Source organism: Lissotriton vulgaris, chromosome 2_1 (assembly GCF_964263255.1).
Source record: "Lissotriton vulgaris chromosome 2_1, aLisVul1.2, whole genome shotgun sequence".
In the NCBI taxonomy this organism is placed as follows: Eukaryota; Metazoa; Chordata; class Amphibia; order Caudata; family Salamandridae; genus Lissotriton; species Lissotriton vulgaris.
The window spans coordinates 232,168,029-232,190,225 of NC_141687.1; the positions used below are offsets into that span (position 1 = coordinate 232,168,029).

Here is a 22,197-nt window from a genome sequence, read left to right on the forward strand (position 1 = left end):
TTCCACCTGAGATTGAACCACAACATTCTCTTCAGAATTCATTTTACCTCAAACCTTTTAAAATACTTAAAACCACTAAAAGACTCCTAACATACAGTAAAAGCCATGTGCCCACTCGAACATCCAAACGATCAGTAAAAATTTACTAGTCCACTCGAAGCAAAATTAGTTGCCTACCAACACACGCTATTCACCTTTCTTATTTCCAACACTGTTTATTGCCCATTCCAAAATGGCTACCGTGATCTTGCGAGATCACGAGTAGCCAATCAAATCTCTCACACCGACGTTTGCATGGAAAACAACAGACGCAAGGGAGAGTCAGCGCGAGAACTCGCACTCCGCTACAGCTCTCTTTGAAGATCTGTATGCTATCGCACAAGCATCCTGAAAAACGGCAAGATGCACTCCAGCATGCGCTCATTAAACTGCAAGTTATTAAACAAAATTCTTCGGAAAGTCTTACAATACTCTCAAAACCCTAATAACTTGTTAGCAAGTAATCTCGCTGAATACAATGAATAAACCCTACAAGTTTTAACCCTTAAACATCACATTTTCATAAATAAACATTTTCTAAATAATAATCAATAAAATAATCACTCATTCAAACAACGATCTGCTTCTGAAAATTAGAAGCAACCTTTCACACAACTTTCAAACTTAAATCTCTAAAATACATTCGTTAAAACAAATGTAAGGCTACTTATCTCATCAGAAGCAGCATTTAAAAGAGGCAGAGCGTTCCTTGTTAGAGACTTTAGATAGTTTTTTAAAATATTCCAATTCTGGATTGTTGTTGTATATAAGTGCTCTTTAAAGAGGCTGCTCAGGAGTGGCATAATAAAAGATTATGCATAATGTTAAGCTCAGGTCTTGTAATGAAATCATTTGAAGATCCAGGTCTTGAGGTTCTTCTTGAAGTGGGTCAGTAAAACAGATTGCCTGAGGTGGAGGGCAAGGAGTTCCAGGTCTTGGCGGCAAGGTAGGAGAATGAACTTGCTCCGGTTCTGTTCTTGTGGATTCCGAGGATGGAGGCCAGGGCATATTGGGCGGAACAGAGTTGTCTGGCGGGTACGTGGAATGCGAGGCCGTGGTTCAGGTACACTGGTCCTATGTTGTGGAGAGCTTTTTAGGTCTATGTGAAGAGTGGAAGGTTGCTTGTTGACCGGGAGCGAGTGGAGGTGTTAAGTGATGTGGCTTTGGCGGGGGATGTCGAGGACCAGCCTGGCCGCAGCGCTTCGAAAATTTTGTAGTTTCTTGAGCTGTTTCTGGGTGACACCATTGTAGATGGCTTTGCCGTAGTCTAGTTCGCTGGTGTGTAGGTGATAGTCTTTCTGGATTCTGTGGGGATACATCTGAAGGCCTTTTGAAGCAGGCAGAGTGTGTAGAAGCAGGCTCAGGAAGCTACGGTTTATTGTGAGCAAGGAGTCCAGTATGATGCCACGGTTGCATGCCTGGTCTGTATGGGTGTGAGAGAATCCCAGAGCGGCTGGCCACCAGGAGTAGTTCAAGGCTGCAAGGGTGGGGCCTAGGATAAATACTTTGCTTCTATCTGAGTTGAGCTTGAGGCTTGAGGCAGCGGTCTTTCATCCAGGTGGCGACAGCCTTCATTCCGCTGTGGAAGTTGGTTCTGGCAGTTGTTGCTTTGTTGGTGAGGAAGAGGATCAGCTGGGTGTTGTCGACGCAAGAGACTATGTTGAGGCTGTGGCTTCTGATGATGCCTGCAAGGGGGCCATGTAGATGTTGAAGAGGGTGGGGCCCTGGGGCACTCCGCAGCTGATCTCCGTGGGTTCTGAGAAGAACAGGGGTAGTTTAACTCGCAGAGTCCGGCCAATGAGGCAGGAGAGGATCCAGTCCAGTACCTTGTTGCGGATTCCAACGTCGCGGAGTCTCGTAATTAGGGTGTGGTGGGAAACTGTGATGAAGGTGGACCAGAGGTCCAGTAGGATGAAGTCTGTGGGCTTGCCCTGGTCGAGGAGGGAGCGGATGTAGTGCGTGGCAGCAAGGAGTTCGGTCTCCATGCTGTGGTTGCTCCGGAAACCAAATTGGGAGGTGTCAAGGAAGTGGTTCAGTTCGATAACTTGGAGAGTTCGGTGCTGATGGCTTTTTCGATGACCTTGGCTGGGAAGGGGAGGAGGGAGAGGAGTGCGAAATTCTTGAGGTCTGTCGGGTCTGAGAAAGGCTTCTTCAGCAGGGTGTTGATCTCGGCCTGTTTCCAGTCGTCGGTGATGAGGGGGGTGGTGGTGAGCAGTGAGTGTGGCGAAGGCAAGATGCACGCAGTGGAGGTCGGTCCTGGAGAGTTCGGTGGTGTGGCTCTAGCTGATATTCCCGCTGGCGAAGAAACTAGGTCGAGAGTGTGTCCGGCTGTGCGGGTCGGTGAGGTAACTAGCTGCTTGAGTCCGATGTTGGCAAGATTCCCCAGTAGGGAGGCAGTGTTCTTGTCGCTAAAGCTGTATAAGTGCAAGTTGAAGTCTCCGAGTAGGATGTAGTGAGGTCTACGATGGCGTTGGGGAAAGACGGTGAGGGGCCGTAGGGCCTGTAGATGAGGATGCAGAGGAGGGTGGTGTTGGGGCTGTTCTGGATCTGGAAGTGGAGGTGTTCCATGGTCGCTGTTTGGTCTTTAAAGTGTGCGGTTAGTCGAAGGGGGTTCTTGTGGACGATGGTGATGACTCCTCCTGGGCGGTCGGGTGGTCTTTGCGGGTGATTTTGTAACCGTCGGCGATGGCGATGGTCGGTCCGGAGCAGGGGTTGGTCCAGGTTTCTGCAAAGAAATCAATGTCGGTAGAGTTGAGGCGGTCCCAGATTTCTGTGGCGTGTTTGTGAAGGGATTTCATGTTGAGGAGGATGCAGTTGATTCTGTCAGGTGCGCGGTTGGTCGGCTGGGTGGCGAGAGGAGCTGGGGTGTTGTCGTGGGTGAAGGCGTGATTGCAGTTCTGTCAGGCAAAGGGTCCATGGGTCTTCTTATGAGATGCTAGGTGGCAGGCGGCATGGAGTCCAGGGTAGGGGGTGAAAAGGGTGCTCAAGTCGTAGTGGTGATTCAGAAAAGGGGGTGGTGATGAACAGAGTGTCTGAATTAAGCAGACCACTCTTACCCAGTCCAAAGATCAGGGCTTGATCCATCCCCGTTATTTATCTCACTGCCCCATCCCAGCTCAGAACCTGGCTATATGCAAATCAGTCTGTCCCTGGCCCAGTGCATCATGGGAACAGGGCAGACTAAACTACCAAGCCAATTCTTCACCAGAAAGGAGACAAGCTACCGGGGACCGGTTTCTGGCATTTCAGCCGTCTTCGGCCCGGCTTGCTTGAATCCTGATGGAGCAGTGAGAAAGGGACTCATGTCTGAGTATACCCTGCCACACCTATAGTGGCCAAAAACGATTCAGAAAAGGGGGTGGTGATGAACAGAGTGTCTGAATTAAGCAGACCACTCTTACCCAGTCCAAAGATCAGGGCTTGATCCATCACCGTTATTTATCTCACTGCCCCATCCCAGCTCAGAACCTGGCTATATGCAAATCAGTCTGTCCCTGGCCCAGTGCATCATGGGAACAGGGCAGACTAAACTACCAAGCCAATTCTTCACCAGAAAGTAGACAAGCTACCGGGGACCGGTTTCTGGCATTTCAGCCGTCTTCGGCCCGGCTTGCTTGAATCCTGATGGAGCAGTGAGAAAGGGACTCATGTCTGAGTATACCCTGCCACACCTATAGTGGCCAAAAACGATTCAGAAAAGGGGGTGGTGATGAACAGAGTGTCTGAATTAAGCAGACCACTCTTACCCAGTCCAAAGATCAGGGCTTGATCCATCACCGTTATTTATCTCACTGCCCCATCCCAGCTCAGAACCTGGCTATATGCAAATCAGTCTGTCCCTGGCCCAGTGCATCATGGGAACAGGGCAGACTAAACTACCAAGCCAATTCTTCACCAGAAAGGAGACAAGCTACCGGGGACCGGTTTCTGGCATTTCAGCCGTCTTCGGCCCGGCTTGCTTGAATCCTGATGGAGCAGTGAGAAAGGGACTCATGTCTGAGTATACCCTGCCACACCTATAGTGGCCAAAAACGATTCAGAAAAGGGGGTGGTGATGAACAGAGTGTCTGAATTAAGCAGACCACTCTTACCCAGTCCAAAGATCAGGGCTTGATCCATCACCGTTATTTATCTCACTGCCCCATCCCAGCTCAGAACCTGGCTATATGCAAATCAGCCTGTCCCTGGCCCAGTGCATCATGGGAACAGGGCAGACTAAACTACCAAGCCAATTCTTCACCAGAAAGGAGACAAGCTACCGGGGACCGGTTTCTGGCATTTCAGCAGTCTTCGGCCCGGCTTGCTTGAATCCTGATGGAGCAGTGAGAAAGGGACTCATGTCTGAGTATACCCTGCCACACCTATAGTGGCCAAAAACGATTCAGAAAAGGGGGTGGTGATGAACAGAGTGTCTGAATTAAGCAGACCACTCTTACCCAGTCCAAAGATCAGGGCTTGATCCATCACCGTTATTTATCTCACTGCCCCATCCCAGCTCAGAACCTGGCTATATGCAAATCAGTCTGTCCCTGGCCCAGTGAATCATGGGAACAGGGCAGACTAAACTACCAAGCCAATTCTTCACCAGAAAGGAGACAAGCAACCGGGGCCTGGTTTCTGGCATTTCAGCCGTCTTCGGCCCGGCTTGCTTGAATCCTGATGGAGCAGTGAGAAAGGGACTCATGTCTGAGTATACCCTGCCACACCTATAGTGGCCAAAAACGATTCAGAAAAGGGGGTGGTGATGAACAGAGTGTCTGAATTAAGCAGACCACTCTTACCCAGTCCAAAGATCAGGGCTTGATCCATCACCGTTATTTATCTCACTGCCCCATCCCAAGTCGTAGTGGTGGAAGGTCCGAGAACCAGGGTTCCTGGAGCTGGTAGCAGTCCAGACACGGACGAGAGCATAAAGGGACACTGAAGCGGGCCGGGACAGTGGGGGATCGCAGGGGCAACAAGAGTAGGAGGAACATGCAAAAGAAAAAGGGCAGAGAAATGAAGGCAAATGAAAAGAAGAGAAAATGAAAAAGGGCAGAGAAAGCAAAGCCCAAAAAGGAAGGCAGTCAGAATAAAGGCGAGATAAAAGTAAAAGAGACAGAACAAGCAGAGAGCGAGATAGAAGGGCAGTCAAGAAGCACAGCAGGGACGCTCTACCACTGGACCACCAGGGATGAGGCGCAGGCAGGAGCCTGCGGTGGAGGAGGGCCTTTGGGTCAGTAACAGCAGCTACCAGATGGAGCTGCGCTGTGAAAGAAGCAAGTTTAATAAGGGGTTAGTGGGCTGATCAAAGGTTGTGTCTTAAAGTGGAAAAATCCCATCCATATAGTATTCAAAAGAAGAAATTGGCTTGGCTTGCGAGAAAGTAAATTGTTATAACATTTCACTTTTGTATGCCGCTGTTTTTAAACATATTCCCAATCCTATTGATAGATAATGGGTCAGACCAATAATATTCCTGCACCAAGGTCAGCAGCCAGTGTTTTATATGACACAGCCAGTAGTGTGAGCTTTGTTGATGTTCATTATCTCTACAAGACTATTTCTGTATAAAATCAACTCGCAGATTGACCACAGTCTAATCTATAGAATGAGGTTTAACCTTTTGTGAACGGGCTATGTCCCCAAACCTCTTAAGGCCAGTGTCATAGATGAGTGGTCAAGTAGGGATGCTTTAGGGCAAACTAAATAGTGATATCAGAAAATTATTTTCCTTGTGTGTCAAATCCTTAACGCTGCCCACATTTCTACCCTGTATAGTGATGCAGTTTGGATTTTAGCGTGCTAGATATCAATTGCGACATTTATCAAGGTTTAGTGACTTTGTACATCTTAACAATTGCTGATGATCTGCAGATTACTACTACACCACTTTTCTGTATATGAGATTTTCATGTATGTTAGTTGACAACTCGGTTCCAAGATAAGAAAAAGTGTCAACTTTCTGCAGACAGGCCCCCCTCATCCTAAAGTCACCCCTAAAGGACTTATGTGCGTTATGTGGGTTAAGGACCCTGCATTTGGTTTTAGTATTATTAACCTCCAAACCTCGGGAATCACAAACATCAATTAATTTATTTAGTAAGTTCTGCAAACCGATCAGGGATTGCAAAATAAGGATACCAAGAGGAGAGCTGATGTAGACATGCCCTCTGGTTTAGGGGGGTGATGACCACCCCCGCCAAGAAAGTAGATGACATCACTGATAAACAGAGAGAACAAAGTGGGGGCTAAACACAGACTTGACAACCCCCTCTCTCTATTGGTATTTGATCCGTGAGGTCTCCTAGCTTGCCCCAATGCACCTGCACATAATTATAAGTGTGTAGTCTATAAGGATATTCCGCATATATGGTGGTCAACTGAAAATATTAACTTTCTTCTTCTTTTGGGGCGCAATGCTGTTATGTTGTGCTATCTTCTCTCCAGTAGTTTACCTTTGCTTCAGTTTCCCTCTTGAGGCGTTCTTCCAATGTCGTTTTAAGTTCCTGGAGGTCCTGTAGTTCTTGTGTTTTTTCCTGCAAAGCAGCCTCTAGCTATGTAATAAAGAGAACAAGAAAAAACATGCTTCAAAAGGATTTGAGCCCAGTTTTACAGGCAAAATGAACTGCTCTGCAGAGACCAGTTTTTTCAGGCATCAGTTTTCAAGTTTACGCCGGCCAAAGCCCCTTAAATAAAAGATCTTTGAAATTATGTTTACACAAACTGATTTCTACAGATATGAACATAAACAACGAGCATTGAAGAACATAAAATAAATATTCTGCATTAATATTAGGGAAAATAAATCAAGACAGTCTATTTTTTGGGGGGTGTGGCCAGCAACATGTCTGGGTAGCTGCGTTCTTCGCGAGCTCCGCCGGCCCGATACTATCCTGAGTTAAATTCTGGCCCTCGAGGCTAATAAAATAGCATCGGTGGAGATCGGAAGGGGTGCTGCGGCAGAGGGGAGCTCGCAGGCAGGTGTATACTTTGAGCCTTCTCTGCAACGCCCGCAGCGGGACACTCTCTAAGATGGCGCCTGGCCGAAACGGCCGCAGACGCAGCATTGGGTCCACAATGAACCTAAACTGAGAGGTGGCAGCGGGCTGCGGCATAGAGACACTTGGGCAGATGACCTAGATTTGGCGATCACTGGTGCCCTTCCACGCCGCTGGCGCGGCGTGAGGGAGCTGTGAACGCACACTCGGTGAGGAAGGCGATCCGGCAGTGCAGAAGTGGACCGGACGACATAACCGCGCCTGGCTGGTGGTGCGGTGGCTCCCTGGATGTGATTTTGGCTGTGGTGTGGATCACTGGCGGAGCCTAGTGAGACGTTTTTGGTCTGGAAAAGGGTCCCCCCCACGTTTCCCTTTTCAGGGTGAGTGGCTGCGGCAGAGATTGAGCTGCCCGGCTCGCTTGAACCTGGGCGCCCGTGAGGAGCTCCTCCTAACCGGTAGAGGAGAGGCCGGGAGACGGTGGGACCCAACCTGCGGTCTGAGCTGAGGCCTGCAGCGCTAATACGGGGGCCTGCTGGGCATACTGACGAACTCTGTCATCTCCCTCCCCCCGCGGACTCCATCGGCATGGAGGGGACAGCTGAGGCAACTGCTAAGGGGGATGGGCCTCCCATAGACCCCAGTTTATATCTTGAGCCGTTGAAGTTGTGGGTAATGCTACTGAAGAGACGTATAGTGTCGCTCCGGAATTGTTTGGCCACAATGAGTTGGACAGTACAGCACATACATCTCATGCTCCTGGTGTAGTCTTCTGGAAGTGCCAGCAGGGGACATAATGCTGGGAGGGACGCGTTATTCCAACTCCTGTGCGTGGTATCATCAGGACAGCGTTCCCAAAATACCCTGATGGGCTTGGGCCTGGATTTGGCCTCTTCCCCCTTTGTGGGCCCCTCTACTCGCTGAAAGTACACCAGGACAGGTGACAAGGGAGTAGACGAAGACGTAGTCTTGAGACCAGTCTTGGATTTCGTGTAGTGCTGAGGAGACACTGGGGTCCATACACCAGCCTGCACGGCCGGACAGACATTATTTACACTGGCTTAAGGACTACGATATGCACTAGGGGGTGAGTTGCCAGGAAGCCACCGGCAGTGCTGCAGGGGCTGCATCCAGGAGTGTGTGTGCTTGGTCACAACTAAACGCCCGATCGCTCAAGATGGCGAGATATAAAGAGCCTAAGTCGTTGAGACAGAAAAACTGGACTGATTTGCTAAGGTACTCCCTGCGCCAGTGGGAGCGGAGGGTGGTTCCGGTACCCTCCCTGATAATGCGGCCATACTGCAGGCGATTCACGCATCGAGGGAAAGATGGTAGAGATACGTTCGGCGGTCACACTGCTCCGCCATTATCTACGAAAAGTCTCTTAACGAGTCACTGAGGCAGAACTCGAAGATACCTCTCACTCGAGGCGGAAAGACATGATGGGACTATTAGCCTCAATGAAAGAGGTGGCCTGGAAGGTCGACTATGCCGAAAACAGGGCTCGCAGGAATAACCTCAGATTTATCGGTTCTCTGATCAAGCCCAGGCCAGTTCCGCCAGGCGTTCCTAAAGGAAACCCTCCCAGATGCACAATTCTCGACCTGCTTTGTCAAAGCACGAGCGCATCGGATGCCTAATGTCCGCCCGCCGCCGGGGACCACACCTCACCCCTTGATAGCCCACTTCTTGAACTCTCAAGATAAGGATCTAATACCACGCGAGCTGAGGAATAAAGGGGAGGTTAAGTATGAGAATACACGAGTGATGGTGTTCCCGGACTACTCACGAGATGTACAAAAACAAAGACGGACTTTTGACCTGTTCAAGGCGAAACTTTGAACGCTCAAGGTGAAACTTCGAGCGCTCGAGATTCAATATATGCTAATGTTCCCAACTAAACTTAAAGTTATCTTTCAAGGCTCCATGTTGTTCTTTCAGTCCCTGGACGAGGCATGGTCGTGGGTTAAGCAACGGCCCCTGTTAAGGCATAGAACACCTCCAGCTCTGGATCAATATTAAGGAAAACGGATGGGCTTCAGCCAGGAAAGGCACAATGAAAATGTCAAAGGCAAGTGCTGAAAGTTCGGTCTACAGCCGGGGGAACACCTGCGAGGTCTTTGAGGCCTAGAGAACGCAAGTCATAAATATCAGACTCGGACGATGATGCCGTACTGGCTCACGCTCAACAAACCTCCCAGAGATCGAGCGACAACGTCAACACTGAAGTGCCAGAGAGAGAAGAATCGGCGGATGCAGATAGTGAACACCCACTACTCAAGAACATTCAACGCATGGAAGCTCCAGATCCGATCCTGCTCGACACAACTGCTTCCGCCCAGTAATGGCTTAGAGAACTGAGATGACGAGCCGGACGGCCGCCAAAAGACAATAAGATATCTCTAAGGCTTGGCAGACTTTGGCCTTGGAAAGGAAAGTATATTTTGTGTTATTATATTTTTGTGTATTTAAGTAAAAGGGGTAGTGGGGGAGGGCTACAGACCTCTTATTGGATTACCCGTGTCAAAGTTGTCATGTTGATGATTAGGGGGTGGTCTGGGTATCTGAAGAGTGTAAGGTGGGGGCATGTTGGACACCGCCACATGTTGCGATCACTGCGGGGGGTGGGGGGGAGACTGTTATTTTCAGTAAGATCAAAGGAATACAGAGATTGGCATGGAGATTGCAGGTGTGGGCACTCCTCTCGGAGAGAATTGGTCACGTATTGATTTGAAGGCTACATTGCAATGGCTGAGGGCAGGATCACAGCATCAAAATGAAACCGCGTCTAATATCTCAGTATCTTAAAAGGCTTAAACCCAATATCATATTTTTTTACAGGAGACACACCTGATGGGCTTGAGTTGTAACTTTCTGGGAATAGGGCATTACACTACCCTGGCACATGCAGACTTCACGAAGGGTTCGAGAGGAGGGGCAATTCTCATTAAAAAGTTGCCCCCTTTTCAGGTGACACAAAAATGGGTGGACTCAGACTGGACATACGTAGCAGTACAGGGAATATGGTATCTTAAGATGTATTAACTTGTTAGTGCCTACGCGCCCCTGCGACTACAGCTATGCACGTTGGATAGATTGACTGAGCTCCTACTGCAATCCATCCCCGCCATACATATCATAGGTGGAGACTTTAACAATGTGATTGATCCTTCTCTGGACTGGACTAAACTAAGATCCGGGTCCCATGGACCCACACTGTTGTCAAAATTCCAAGATGTCCTCGGACTGACTGACTTATGACGACAATACTACCCACACGTAATGCCCCTAGCTAAGTATTCTACCATCTCCAACTGTCCGACCTCCCCCGCAGGAGCAAATAAATAGTCCAGTCTCAAACACCCTGTGAACCCCTATGTTCATTATCTCTACAAGAGTATTTCTGTAGAAAATCAACTCGCAGATTGACCACAATCAAATCTATAGAATGAGGTTTAACTTTTTGTGAAAGGGCTATGTCCCCAAACCTCTTAAGGCCAGTGTCATAGATGAGTGGTCAAGTAGGGATGCTTTAGGGCAAACTAAATAGTGATATCAGAAAATGATTTTCCTTGTGTGTCAAATCCTTAACGCTGCCCACATTTCTACCCTGTATAGTGATGCAGTTTGGATTTTATCGTGCTAGATATCAATTGCGACATTGATCAAGGTTTAGTGACTTTGTACATCTTAACAACTGCTGATGATCTGCAGATTACTACGACACCACTTTTCTGTATATGAGATTTTCATGTATGTTAGTTGACAACTCGGATTCCAAGATAGGAGACCTCACGGATCAAATACCAATAGAGAGAGGGGGTTGTCAATTCTGAGTTTAGCCCCCACTTTGTTCTCTCTGTTTATCAGTGATGTCATCTACTTCCTTGGCGGGGGTGGTCATCACCCCCCTAAACCAGAGGGCATGTCTACATCAGCTCTCCTCTTGGTATCCTTATTTTGCAATCCCTGATCGGTTTGCAGAACTTACTAAATAAATTAATTGATGTTTGTGATTCCCGGGGTTTGGAGGTTAATACTACTAAAACCAAATGCAGGGTCCTTAACCCACATAACGCACATAAGTCCTTTAGGGGTGACTTTAGGATGAGGGGGGCCTGTCTGCAGAAAGTTGACACATTTTCTTATCTTGGAATCCGAGTTGTCAACTAACACACATGAACATCTTTTATACAGAAAAGTGGTGTAGTAGTAATCTGCAGATCATCAGCAGTTGTTAAGATGTACAAAGTCACTAAACCTTGATCAATGTCGCAATAGATATCTAGCACGCTAAAATCCAAACTGCATCACTGTACAGGGTAGAAATGTGGGCAGCTTTAAGGATTTGACACACAAGAAAAATAATTTTCTGATATCACTATTTAGATTGCCCTAAAGCATCCCTACTTGACCACTCATCTATGACACTGGCCTTAAGAGGTTTGGGGACATAGCCCTTTCACAAAAAGTTAAACCTCATTCTATAGATTAGATTGTGGTCAATCTGTGAGTTGATTTTCTACAGAAATAGTCTTGTAGAGATAATGAACATAGGGGTTCACAGGGTGTTTGAGACTGGACTATTTATTCGCTCCTGCGGGGGAGGTCGGACAGTTGGAGATGGTAGAATACTTAGCTAGGGGCATTTCGGATCATTCACTACTTCTACTGACGTTGAGTGGTCACCAAGTAGCGACCTGGAGATTGAGATTGTGGGCCTTGAAGGATAAAAGGGTTGCTAAAGAACTCAGGGTGGACTCAGAGCTCAACTTCAAGAAAAATATGGGGTCAGTACAGTCAGCAGTCACCTTATGGGAAGCATTCAAGACGGTGCTTTGGGACAGGGTGCAAAATATACTTGCCTATAAAAAGAGCAGAGAAACCCAAGAGATGGAGGTATTAGAACACCAACTGTTGAATCTGGAGGATGGCGGTACCTCCCCAACAACTGGACATATCCTTCACCAAATTGAAATTACCTAAAGGGAGTATCAAGCAATGGCGACTCGAGAGGTGCAGGCTCAACAATTAAAACTCCAACATCGATTATACGAGACAGGTGACAGGGCAGAAAAACTGCTCGCATGGCTGGGTAGGAAGGAAATGTAGGCGGGATGGGTAATGCCCTTTAAAGAACAGGAACGTATCTACACCACACCCAGACATAGCTGGGGCAGAACACTGCGCAACAGGCTTAGCCCCACTGTTCCGAGAATGATAAGGTCTGACAATTGGCTCACTACACCCAAAACTGGATTTCATAAATGCGGTTTTTGTGGGATGTGCAGATGGGCTAAGCACAGAACCAAAAAATTCAGTGGATGTGACAATAAAACGTATGACATAAAAACCAACATTAACTGTCTGACAAAGTATGCAATCTATATTATAGAGTGCAAATGTGGCAAGCAATATGTGGGGAGTACGATCAGAACCCTGAAGGAGAGAATAGGGTAACACATCGGAGCACTTGCACAACAAGACGTGAGATACCCAGTGGCTACGCATGCGGCTTCTTGCGCAGCACAGGGCCCACGCAGAGAAATTAGTTTTTGGGGAATTGAACACATCCCTCTAAATCTCTGGGGCGGGAATAGGGAACTCCACCTTAGGAGAAGGGAAGCTACTTGGATCATTAAATTACATACGGTAGAACAGGGGTTAAATTGCGATTCTGAGATGCAATATTTTTTGGGGGACTAGCCACAAACTCTGTTTATGATGCCAACTAACCCCTTTTTTTCATTGTACCGCTTACGGATATGCAGAAATTTGTTTATCGGAGTAACTGTTGTAAACTCCGATAAACCACACTACAGTGGTACCATATTACTATGTTAGGTATGTATAGACATTAAGGGCAAATATGACAATAGGACAATACTGATACCGCCATAAAAATATTGCATATCAGGACCCGGTTCCTGCCAGTTATTTTCGGGAGATTGAGGGTTTGCAACGGGCCTTACTCTGGGATGGTCGACGCGGTGTCGCCATCCAGAAGCTCACGTTACCGTGGTACGACGGTGGCATAGCCCTACCGGATGTACGTCGGTAGTATTGGTCCTCCCAGCTCACTGCTATCAACCACGGGTTGTATGGCCCTGTTGATAGCCCAGGCTACGCAATGGACAGGTGGCTATTACGCGGTGGCAACTACTATCGCGCTCTGTATTCTAAATCCCTCGATCGCCGCCTGTCCGGCCCGACCAAGGCAGCGGTTCATATCTGGCGGACGATTACTAAAGCGCAGGGTTGGCAGGGCAGACTGACTGGATTTACCCCACTGTACGAATCGGATATCTTGGGCAGACTGTGGCATACCAAGGGCTTCGACAAATGGGATCTCATAGGCATCTCCAGAGTGAATGACATGGTTATTAAGAGCGAAGTCAAGACTTTTCCTCAACTGCAGGCCGAATACCGTCTGGGCGCTTCGGAATTTTTCCGCTACGCCCAGCTGAGACACGCATTGCTCTCTGCCAAGCCGACGGAGGGTGAGATCCCCGAAAGCTCTCCCCTGGAGGACAGGATACTGGATGGCCATATGCCTGACAGCGCTATTTCCCTGTCATATAAAAAATTGATTAATGTTCGAACTGACCTCCTCATGTGCTTGCGAGACCAATGGACGGCAGACGGCCTGGAGCTTGACGATGAGGACTGGCAGAGTGCAGTATCCTCTCCTAAGGAGGTCGCTATTTCCTCACGTCTCCGCCTGGTGCAATTTAAAATCCTTCACCGGGTGTATGTTACCGGCCCTCGGCTTTTGCATATGGGCTTCTCGACCGATGGCCTTTGTCGTCGAGGTTGTGGTGCTCTCGCGACCTTTCTACATATTCTGTGGGACTGCCCCGTTATTGCCCCCTACTGGGCAAGAGTGCACCGGATTATGGGTGAAGTGACTGGTGTAGTGTTGGCTGCAGAGGCGCGGAGGTGTCTTCTTAATGTTTGGGAACCGACTGACCACAACACGGCGCAGACTCGCTGGGTGACATTGGGCAATATGGTTGCCAAACGTGACATTGCTCAAAAGTGGGGTGCTGCTACAGCCCCCCTGGTGGTACAATGGAAAGCCAACATGGATTGGTGCATGTTCCGAGAGAAAACGGTCTATGTAGCCAGGGGAAGGCCTCAGTCATGGAATAAAGTGTGGGGGGCATGGAATGCGTACAGGGGCGATGTGTGCCTGCCGCCGGAACCTGCCACCTTGGACGAACACTCGTCACCGTAGCCTGTGACACCAACTGTTTTATACTGTTTGCGCTTCTCCTGTTTTTCCTCCCCTCCCCCTCCTCCTGCCATTCATTCTTTTTCTCGATTCTTTACCTGCCCTTCTCCGCCCTTTGCTGACTCCTTGATGATTCTATTGCTCCATTGCCTCTTTCACGCGCCCTTTGGCGCTTCTTTTCTTGGTTAGTTCTCTTTTTAAAAAAAAAATAAAAAACAACCTTCAATGTACTGCTGTGAATAACCTTGCACTTTTCCTTCCTGGTACTATGCTGCCTTGCCTCCGGGATGTTAGGCTGAATAGCTGTGTGCACTTTTAAAATAAAGTTTTTAAAAAAAAAAAATTAAAAAAAAAAATATTGCATATCATATTTTTTTTTGTTAAATAAGAAACTTCCGACTTCAATTCATTAAGTCTTGATGTAAAAAATGTTGGGTTTTTTTTGCCTTCACACTTGTAGTATATACACACTATCGGAATAACTGTTGGAAACTCCGGCAATTTGTTTAAAACTGTACCTTATTATTGGATTAAGAATGTACAAATTCTTAGGAATTTTTAACAATGAAATGCAAGACACAATGCCAAACAATAGGTAGAATATGTGATGTGATCTCATCTCTTTTCTCCTTCATTCTACTAAAGTTTTAACCTTCTTTTCTTATAAAAAAAAATCCTTAGACTATCACCCTCGCGATCGGCTTGTTTAAGTCTTTTTAATACACAGGAGCTCGGATTTTGGACTCCTTCCCTTTAGGATTAAACTTTTTATAGAGAGATGGCCCTTTCCGCCACAGTGAGGATATTCATCCACACTCACGGGTACGCCTGTATTACAGAATTGGATTGTCAAGTGGGGGAGTGACACGCGCAATAAGATTGAGCCTAGGGGGGAAGTTAGAAATAATATAGCTAACCCTTCCAGTCACGAAATTTACGATAACGGATAAAATTGATAACAGGGAGTTTGAAAGCCTGTGGTTAGATGTAACATAGTGAGGATAATAATGGACAAATTGACATGAAATTAATGACACAGGAGACTATTTTCGATACCCGAATTTGTATTTATGTGTTTGCTTGGATAAGTAGACAGACAGTCGGATCTTTTTTCTATGTTTACCTGACGTGGAATTCGGTATTCACGCTCTAGTCTTTTTGGACGAATCTGGATATAAATACACTTCCGGGTTCCCCTAGCCTCACACAAGACTTTTAACCGGACGCCAGACGGAGGGGACGCAAACTTGAAGAGGTACGATCAAAAATAACAAGAGCACTTTACTCCGATCGTGGTTAGGGATAGGTGGACGATTAATTAGAAAACGGGCATTACATGCTGAATTGCGGTTTATTGACTAGCCCACTCCCTTTTTTTGTCTCCTTCATGCAGTCTTTCAAGAGGGCACACACCCGTGCCGCACCGGAATTTACCGGTTTCTCTTACAAATCTGGTCGTGATTCAACGTGAGAAGTTTTTAAACTTATGGGACCTTGGAGTATCTTTAAACTTTTTATGACTGAATTTCTTTTTACTTTTAGCGAGTCACGGATAATCATACAATCAATACCCTTTTATTTTATTATGCAGGTTTAGACCTCCAATCTGAATACCTTTTAGTCCGTTTTGAAAACTGGCATCTTCACTTCGATTAAGCTGACTTATAGGTGAGAACACACTGGTAGTTCAAGCATGTTACACGCATGCCTATTGGGTCCATAGACCCGTGTTAATCAGATTTGATTATGATAAACATGGCATTATAGCAACAGATGAAGACCATTTTTTCTTGCTAATTTTTTACCCAAGGGATAATCTTATGTGTCTTCCGTTAGGATATGATAGATGACTTAACTTCTTAGATGATTCTTGCTATCTACGATATAGGTTACCTTGTGAGTAGGATGTCTATCCCAGATACTGTATAGATGTTTTGATTTCGGTAAAGGTTTGGGGCCTCAGTATTTACTGATTTATACTAATTCTTTGTTTTCCCGTGACCTGGTGGATGTTTTAGCTTGCACCCTAATCTGCAGTAACTTCAACTCAAGAATTAATTTTGTTACCCCGCCGGGTTGGAATTATCACCGGATGTGGGGTAAGTGTAGCTTCAGCAATATAGACTACACCTAATTGGGACCAATAATGGCTTTAAAGTCAAATAAGTTATTAAAACACGCTTTTTTTCTCTTCTTCCTCTTTTCTTGGTTTCTTTCTACATTTATCCTTACAGTCTACCAAATATTTGGATCCAGCCTTATAGGTATCAATTAAAATGAGTAAACGATTCACAAAGGGTGTTTAAATATTATTCTGTTTAAGTGTCTTTAGTCTCCTACCCACTAGCGCAGTAAAACACATCAATTTTATTAAGGCTATTTATGAGCATTGATGGAGACAGTATTGTTTTGATGTTGGTCCATTGTATGAAATGACTACATAATACCTGTGGAGAAGTGTGGCTCACCGATTAGAGCGGCAGACCCTGAGGCAGAGGTCAGGCCCGGGACCAGGGTTCAAAGGCAGGGTCTTGGGCTCAATGTCCACGGACTCGATAATTCTCGCCTAGGTGCCTACTCTAATCATGGGTCCCACTCTGCAACTCTGGGCAATAGCTTGCTTAATCTCCACAACGGCCCCGAAAGCGCTAGGATGCCTGGCCTCACCTTGGAGGTGCCCAGTAAGGGGAATCTCACAGGGAAAGCCAGGAAGGGTTCCACAGCGGTATACAGCGCCAAGATACCTTCTAGGTGATAGTGTGCTTTACAAGTATACACACATTACATTACACATTACATTTCTTTGCATTTTGAACTTTTCACCGTTAAGATTTGACTTCATTTGGTCTCCACGCGTGCTGGGTGTTTTTCTTTGTGTGTCTTGTAACTTGACACTCGAATACGGGGATATGTCTATTTAGATTTTCTAAAGTCGACTTGTATGAGTGTTTAGAGAACATTGAGTGTCATTGTTGTTTCTGAGGTAATTTTTCTGTTTCCCAGCCCTGCAGAGTTTTAGAATCCTGTTTTCTACAACGAAACACGTGTCGGCTGGCTGTTTGTGCTTACTATATCTGATACAAGGTTAAAAAAAGAAATAAGATCAGAACAAAGAATCTACCGCTTGGATTGTCCTGTTTTCTTTAGAAATTTACTCATTGTATTAATGATTGCATATGTGTGCGCAGGATTAGTGTTAATAGCTGGGGCCTTTACCCGGTATTATACAGAACTCCATGCAACTAAATCCCAGTCAAATGAGGAGCAAATAACCCGATACTTGGACTCAATTGAGCTCCCCTCGCTTCCTCAGAAAGGGGCAGATTAGAGGGAAACCTCACTCTTGAGGAGGTGACAGAGGACATTGGTCGCCAAAAGTCGGGGAAAACTCCTGGCCCAAATGGACTCCCAGGAGAATTTTTTTTAAACTAAATAGCAGTCTGCTGGCACCACGTTTACTTAACATGCTCAGTGGGTCCTATCGGCCCATATCTTTGCTCAATATTGAGAACAAACATACTGGCCACTATTCTTACGATGCATCTCTTGACGGTTATTACCCCCCTGATACATAGAGACCAGTCCAGCTTTATGCTGAAGCGAGCCACGCGCTTTAACCTACAGCAACTGCCTAATTTGATGGACACGGTTCGGACTGGGGATAGCCCCCACCTGCTCCTCTCACTAGACGCTGCAAAGGCATTCGATACCATTCACTGGCCCTTTATGAGGTGCACCTTGGAAAAGTTTGGATTTGGTCCAGTGTTCAGGAAATGGTTAGCACTTCTATATAATGCCCCTGAGGCTAAAGTCCGGTTCAACTGGGTCATCTTGACGAGCTGGCCGATCGAACAAGGCACTAGAAAGGGTTGTCCTCTGTCTCCTCTACTGTTTGCCCTCATAGTGGAGCCTTTGGCCTGTGTGGTTAGTGCCAGCCAAGGACTGGGTGGTTTTAGACGAGTCTTGAGTTCTACAGGAAGAGCGCATATCGGTATATGCAGACGATATCTTATTATATATTACAGACCCAGCCGAGACACTTCCCAAAATGTTACAAATCTTTGAGGTGTACGGTCGTCATGCTGGGTATAGGATCAATTGGAGTAAATCTACCTTGCTCCCGCTGGGGTGGGCGGCGGTGGAACCCCAGACTTATCCAAGCTTTCTACGGTTGTCCACAGAAGGGTTACCTTATCTTGGACTCTACATTGCACTGAGATGGCAACCAATTTAGAGCGCAATATTAGACGAATTCTTTTGAATTTTCAGGAAGATGTCAAGAGGTGGAGGAAACTCCCTCTGACGATCATGGGTAGGGCTGCAATGTACAAGATGATCAATCTCCGTCAGTTGTTATATATCTTGCAAAATAGCTATGGGAAAATACCAGAGACTGTGTTCACAACCATCAAAAGCGAGCTACGCTTGCTTCCATGGGACCGGGCCCATCCACGAATAGCGCTGCAAATGTTGCAGCGAAACCTATATAATGGAGGCCTGGCCCTATCAGATATTAGAGCTTATTACAAAGCGGCTAATCTCATTTTACTCAATGAATGGAACTACGCTCCGTTAGACCACCTCACTTACAGGCTGGAACGGTTACAATTCCGAAAACGCACACAACTACATTATGTTTACGGGCGTAAAGGCTGTAGTTGGCTTTTACCAGCTACCCAACGAGCAGTAGAGGCTTGGAAAATTGCTGAGAAACAAATTAAATGGGAAATGAAACCGACAAGAGAGGGACTTAGACTAGCTGAGATCAGAAAATTGAGAGGCTTTAAGCAGTGGGATCTAATAGGGATCTCCAAAATAGGAGATGCACTAGAGAAAGAAGCATTGGCCCCATTCACCTTGCTTCAAACCACATATCAACTTCTCGACACTCAATCCTACGCCTATTTCAGACTGAAACATGCTTGGCAGGCAGAGTGACTAGATACAAAGACATTGCCTGAATATGCCCCGCCAGAAGGCAGACTTTTGCATGAAGAGATTCTGGCTCAAGCCATCTCATTGACATATAAAACACTAAAGTACAATATGCCTGACAGGCTAGGCCGACTTCGTACTAAATGGGAACACACCACAGGCCCCATGGAGGATATTGACTGGGAGGCTGCCCTCATGCACCCCCACAAGGTGGCGATTAAACTACCATTGCGTCTCATCCAGTATAAAATCTTACACAGGACTTACCTTGACAGAGCACGACTACACTCTATGGGAAGAGCAGATAACCCTGATTGCCTTAGATGCCACACAGAACACTGTACATTCATACATACCCTCTGGGAATACAGTAGGGTTCAAGCATACTGGAGTAAGATAGTGAAGGAACTAAATGATATACTGGAAGCCCAACTAGAGTTGGAACCAAGATTCCTCATACTAGGCATCCCCACGGATGTGGACCTGTCATGTCATCAACTTATGTTGGCTAACTTAGGGTTGGTGGTAGCCAAGAGAGACATAGCTCGATTCTGGGGGGCCCACCGACTCACTACACTTAAAGAATCGCTAACAGGTTTAGATCTCTATATGGCTGCGGAGAAAGTGACATACAAGGCCAGAGGTTGTCCACGAAAATTTCGAAAGATATGGGCACCATGGATAAAGTATTATGGCTTGGATATGGGTGAGGAGGGATTAGACTTGCTGTTATGAAGTTCGGGGAAGGAACCTTGAAAATTAAGATACCTGACCCAATAATAATAATTGTGGATATCTTAAATGTGACCCTTAGCACATGTACGTATGTACTATTGGACTCTAAACTTGTGCCCTCTTTCAGAGGAACTGTTGCTATATATTTTTTGGTCCTGTACCAAATGCTATTGCCCAACAACCAACTTGCACTGGGTACTCATGATTTCTTTGATTGCAAGTTCGAATTACAAAAATTTTTTTTTAAAAATACTTTTTTAAATAGACTATTCTTGTGCAATTTTTCTATGTGTTCAAAACATTATATTTGACTGCATATTCTGAAAATAAAATAACCAAATTAACTTAAAAAATAAATACATTCAAAAAACCTTTATTGACAAATTTGCACATCAAGGTTACTAGATTGGAAGGGAGCGTGGCTTGAGCTCCAATGTGACCAGCAGCGGACCTCGGAGCTCCTCCGTGGCTGCCCTCTAAAATCATTAATCATGTGCCTTAAACGGGGGCCCCATTAAGGCAACTGATTGCAGAACATCTGGTGCCTACCTGGCGACGAGGTGGGACGCTGACAAGGACCGAAAGGGGCACAAAACAAGGTTTTTCCCTCTTGCTGGCGGCTGTGCAGCGGAGCGGACACCAGGTGAAGAGATCGGCAATTACTGCGAGTGAGTGCCCCGTGACTGCTGCTGTTTGAGTGCGCTAGCGGCTGGAAGGTGATAGCGCTCTTCCTAGGCGTCGGATGCGGCTGGGAGCAGTCGGAGAGAGCACATAATACTTAGCCAGTCGGCGGCGATTGCTTGAACTTAAGATGGCGGCAGGCAGGACAATGCACACAATATGAAAAGGCTATATTCGAGTCTAGCGGTGTGCAGGCCCAGCGGAGCTAACTAGAGATGATAGCCATACTGTGAGGCTACGCGACTGATGTCCGGTGATAATACCGAGCTGAGGTGGGCCAGGTGAGAGGCGCTGTGGCTGACTGTGTGCCCTGCGAGGAGGAAAGAACGCAAAGCGTGCGAAAGGCCTGGAGTCTGGTGACCGGCTCTGAAGGACCTAGCTCTGCCTGTGGCTATACTGGGAGATCTGAAGAGAGGACTTCTGGGGCCTGGCACGGCCCCATGAATGCTGAGGGACACGGCACAGGGGGACTGCAGGTGGGCACTGGACATGCCACGCCTAGGCTCCTCTGGCCTGCATGCTACCTCGGAGAGCGTATTGCTGTTTAGATGCAGAGGCCTCTGTGGGGGTCTGCACTACTGACGGTGTGAAGACCTAGCGCTGCCGAAAGTGAAGACCCGGGCTGGGCTGCAGCTGACGTGGAGGGATTCACAACTCCAGGTACATAGGAGTGTCCTGATGATATGACCGAGCACGCTCTGCATCACTGAGCCAAACACAGAGTCCTGCCCACACGCTTAGATGTTGAGCTAGGCCTTTAACTGCGCTGTTTTTGTATATTGACAGGGGTGGTTGCACTGGAAGGACCTGCTCCCCGTTAATTTGAGACTTTGAGGGACTCTGCGGGACTACACTTGGAACTATTGCGAGGAGAGGTCAGTGGCTCAAAGGATTACAGGTGAGACCTGGGTGGCCCTGCCTTGGTGGTAGGAGTGCAGATACTACGCCGCCTATTGGGGACGGAGAGGCTCGTCAGCCCCCTTTCTGCTGCTGGCTTCTGCTAATCACGGACTCCGAGATGCGCAGGGTGTCCAGAAAAAAGGGTTTTGAGGTCCTGCGGATCGAGGAGACAGAACAACATACAGACGAAGACGCTACTGCCACTGGGGGGGCGAGGGCCTGGACAACCCGGAGACACGTCACTAGGAGATATTATGTAGGCCATTGTTGCTTCGCGAGAGGCGCTGGAGGAGAGGATGGCTGCCATTGGATCGGATCTCACTTTATTAAAAGACTATCATCGAAAGCTCAAAGAGAGAGTGGCGACCAACGAAACTAACATGAAAGAGGTGCCTGACGCGGTAGCCAACCTTCAAGCCTCACTGAAGGTAGTGGTGACTAGGGTCAAAGTACTGGAAATGAGAGCCGAGGGCCGAGGACAGTGAAGGGCGTTCACGGCGCAACAACCTCCGAATTGTGGGAGTCCCGGAGCGTGAGGAGAGACCTGACGCTGTTAAATTTTTGGAAATCTGGCTGAAAACAGGTGGCACCGGAGAGTTTATCACCCTTTTATGCGTTGGAACGTGCACACAGGGTTCCGGCTCGTGCGCTGACACCGGGAGCTTTTTTCATAGCAGTCAAGCGAAAGTTGCGCCA

The 22,197-nt window shown here is 47.1% G+C and overlaps 1 protein-coding gene across 1 annotated transcript in view; it reads right to left on the reverse strand.

Moving 5' to 3' along the window:
• The window catches only part of RABEP1 (rabaptin, RAB GTPase binding effector protein 1), an 899,286-nt gene that overhangs the window by 57,610 nt on the left and 819,479 nt on the right, over window positions 1-22,197 (reverse strand). Inside the window, exon 16 of the mRNA XM_086954813.1 lies at window positions 6,477-6,575. Within this exon, the coding sequence (XP_086810939.1) occupies window positions 6,477-6,575 (99 nt within the window). The remainder of the gene's footprint in view (window positions 1-6,476; window positions 6,576-22,197) is intronic.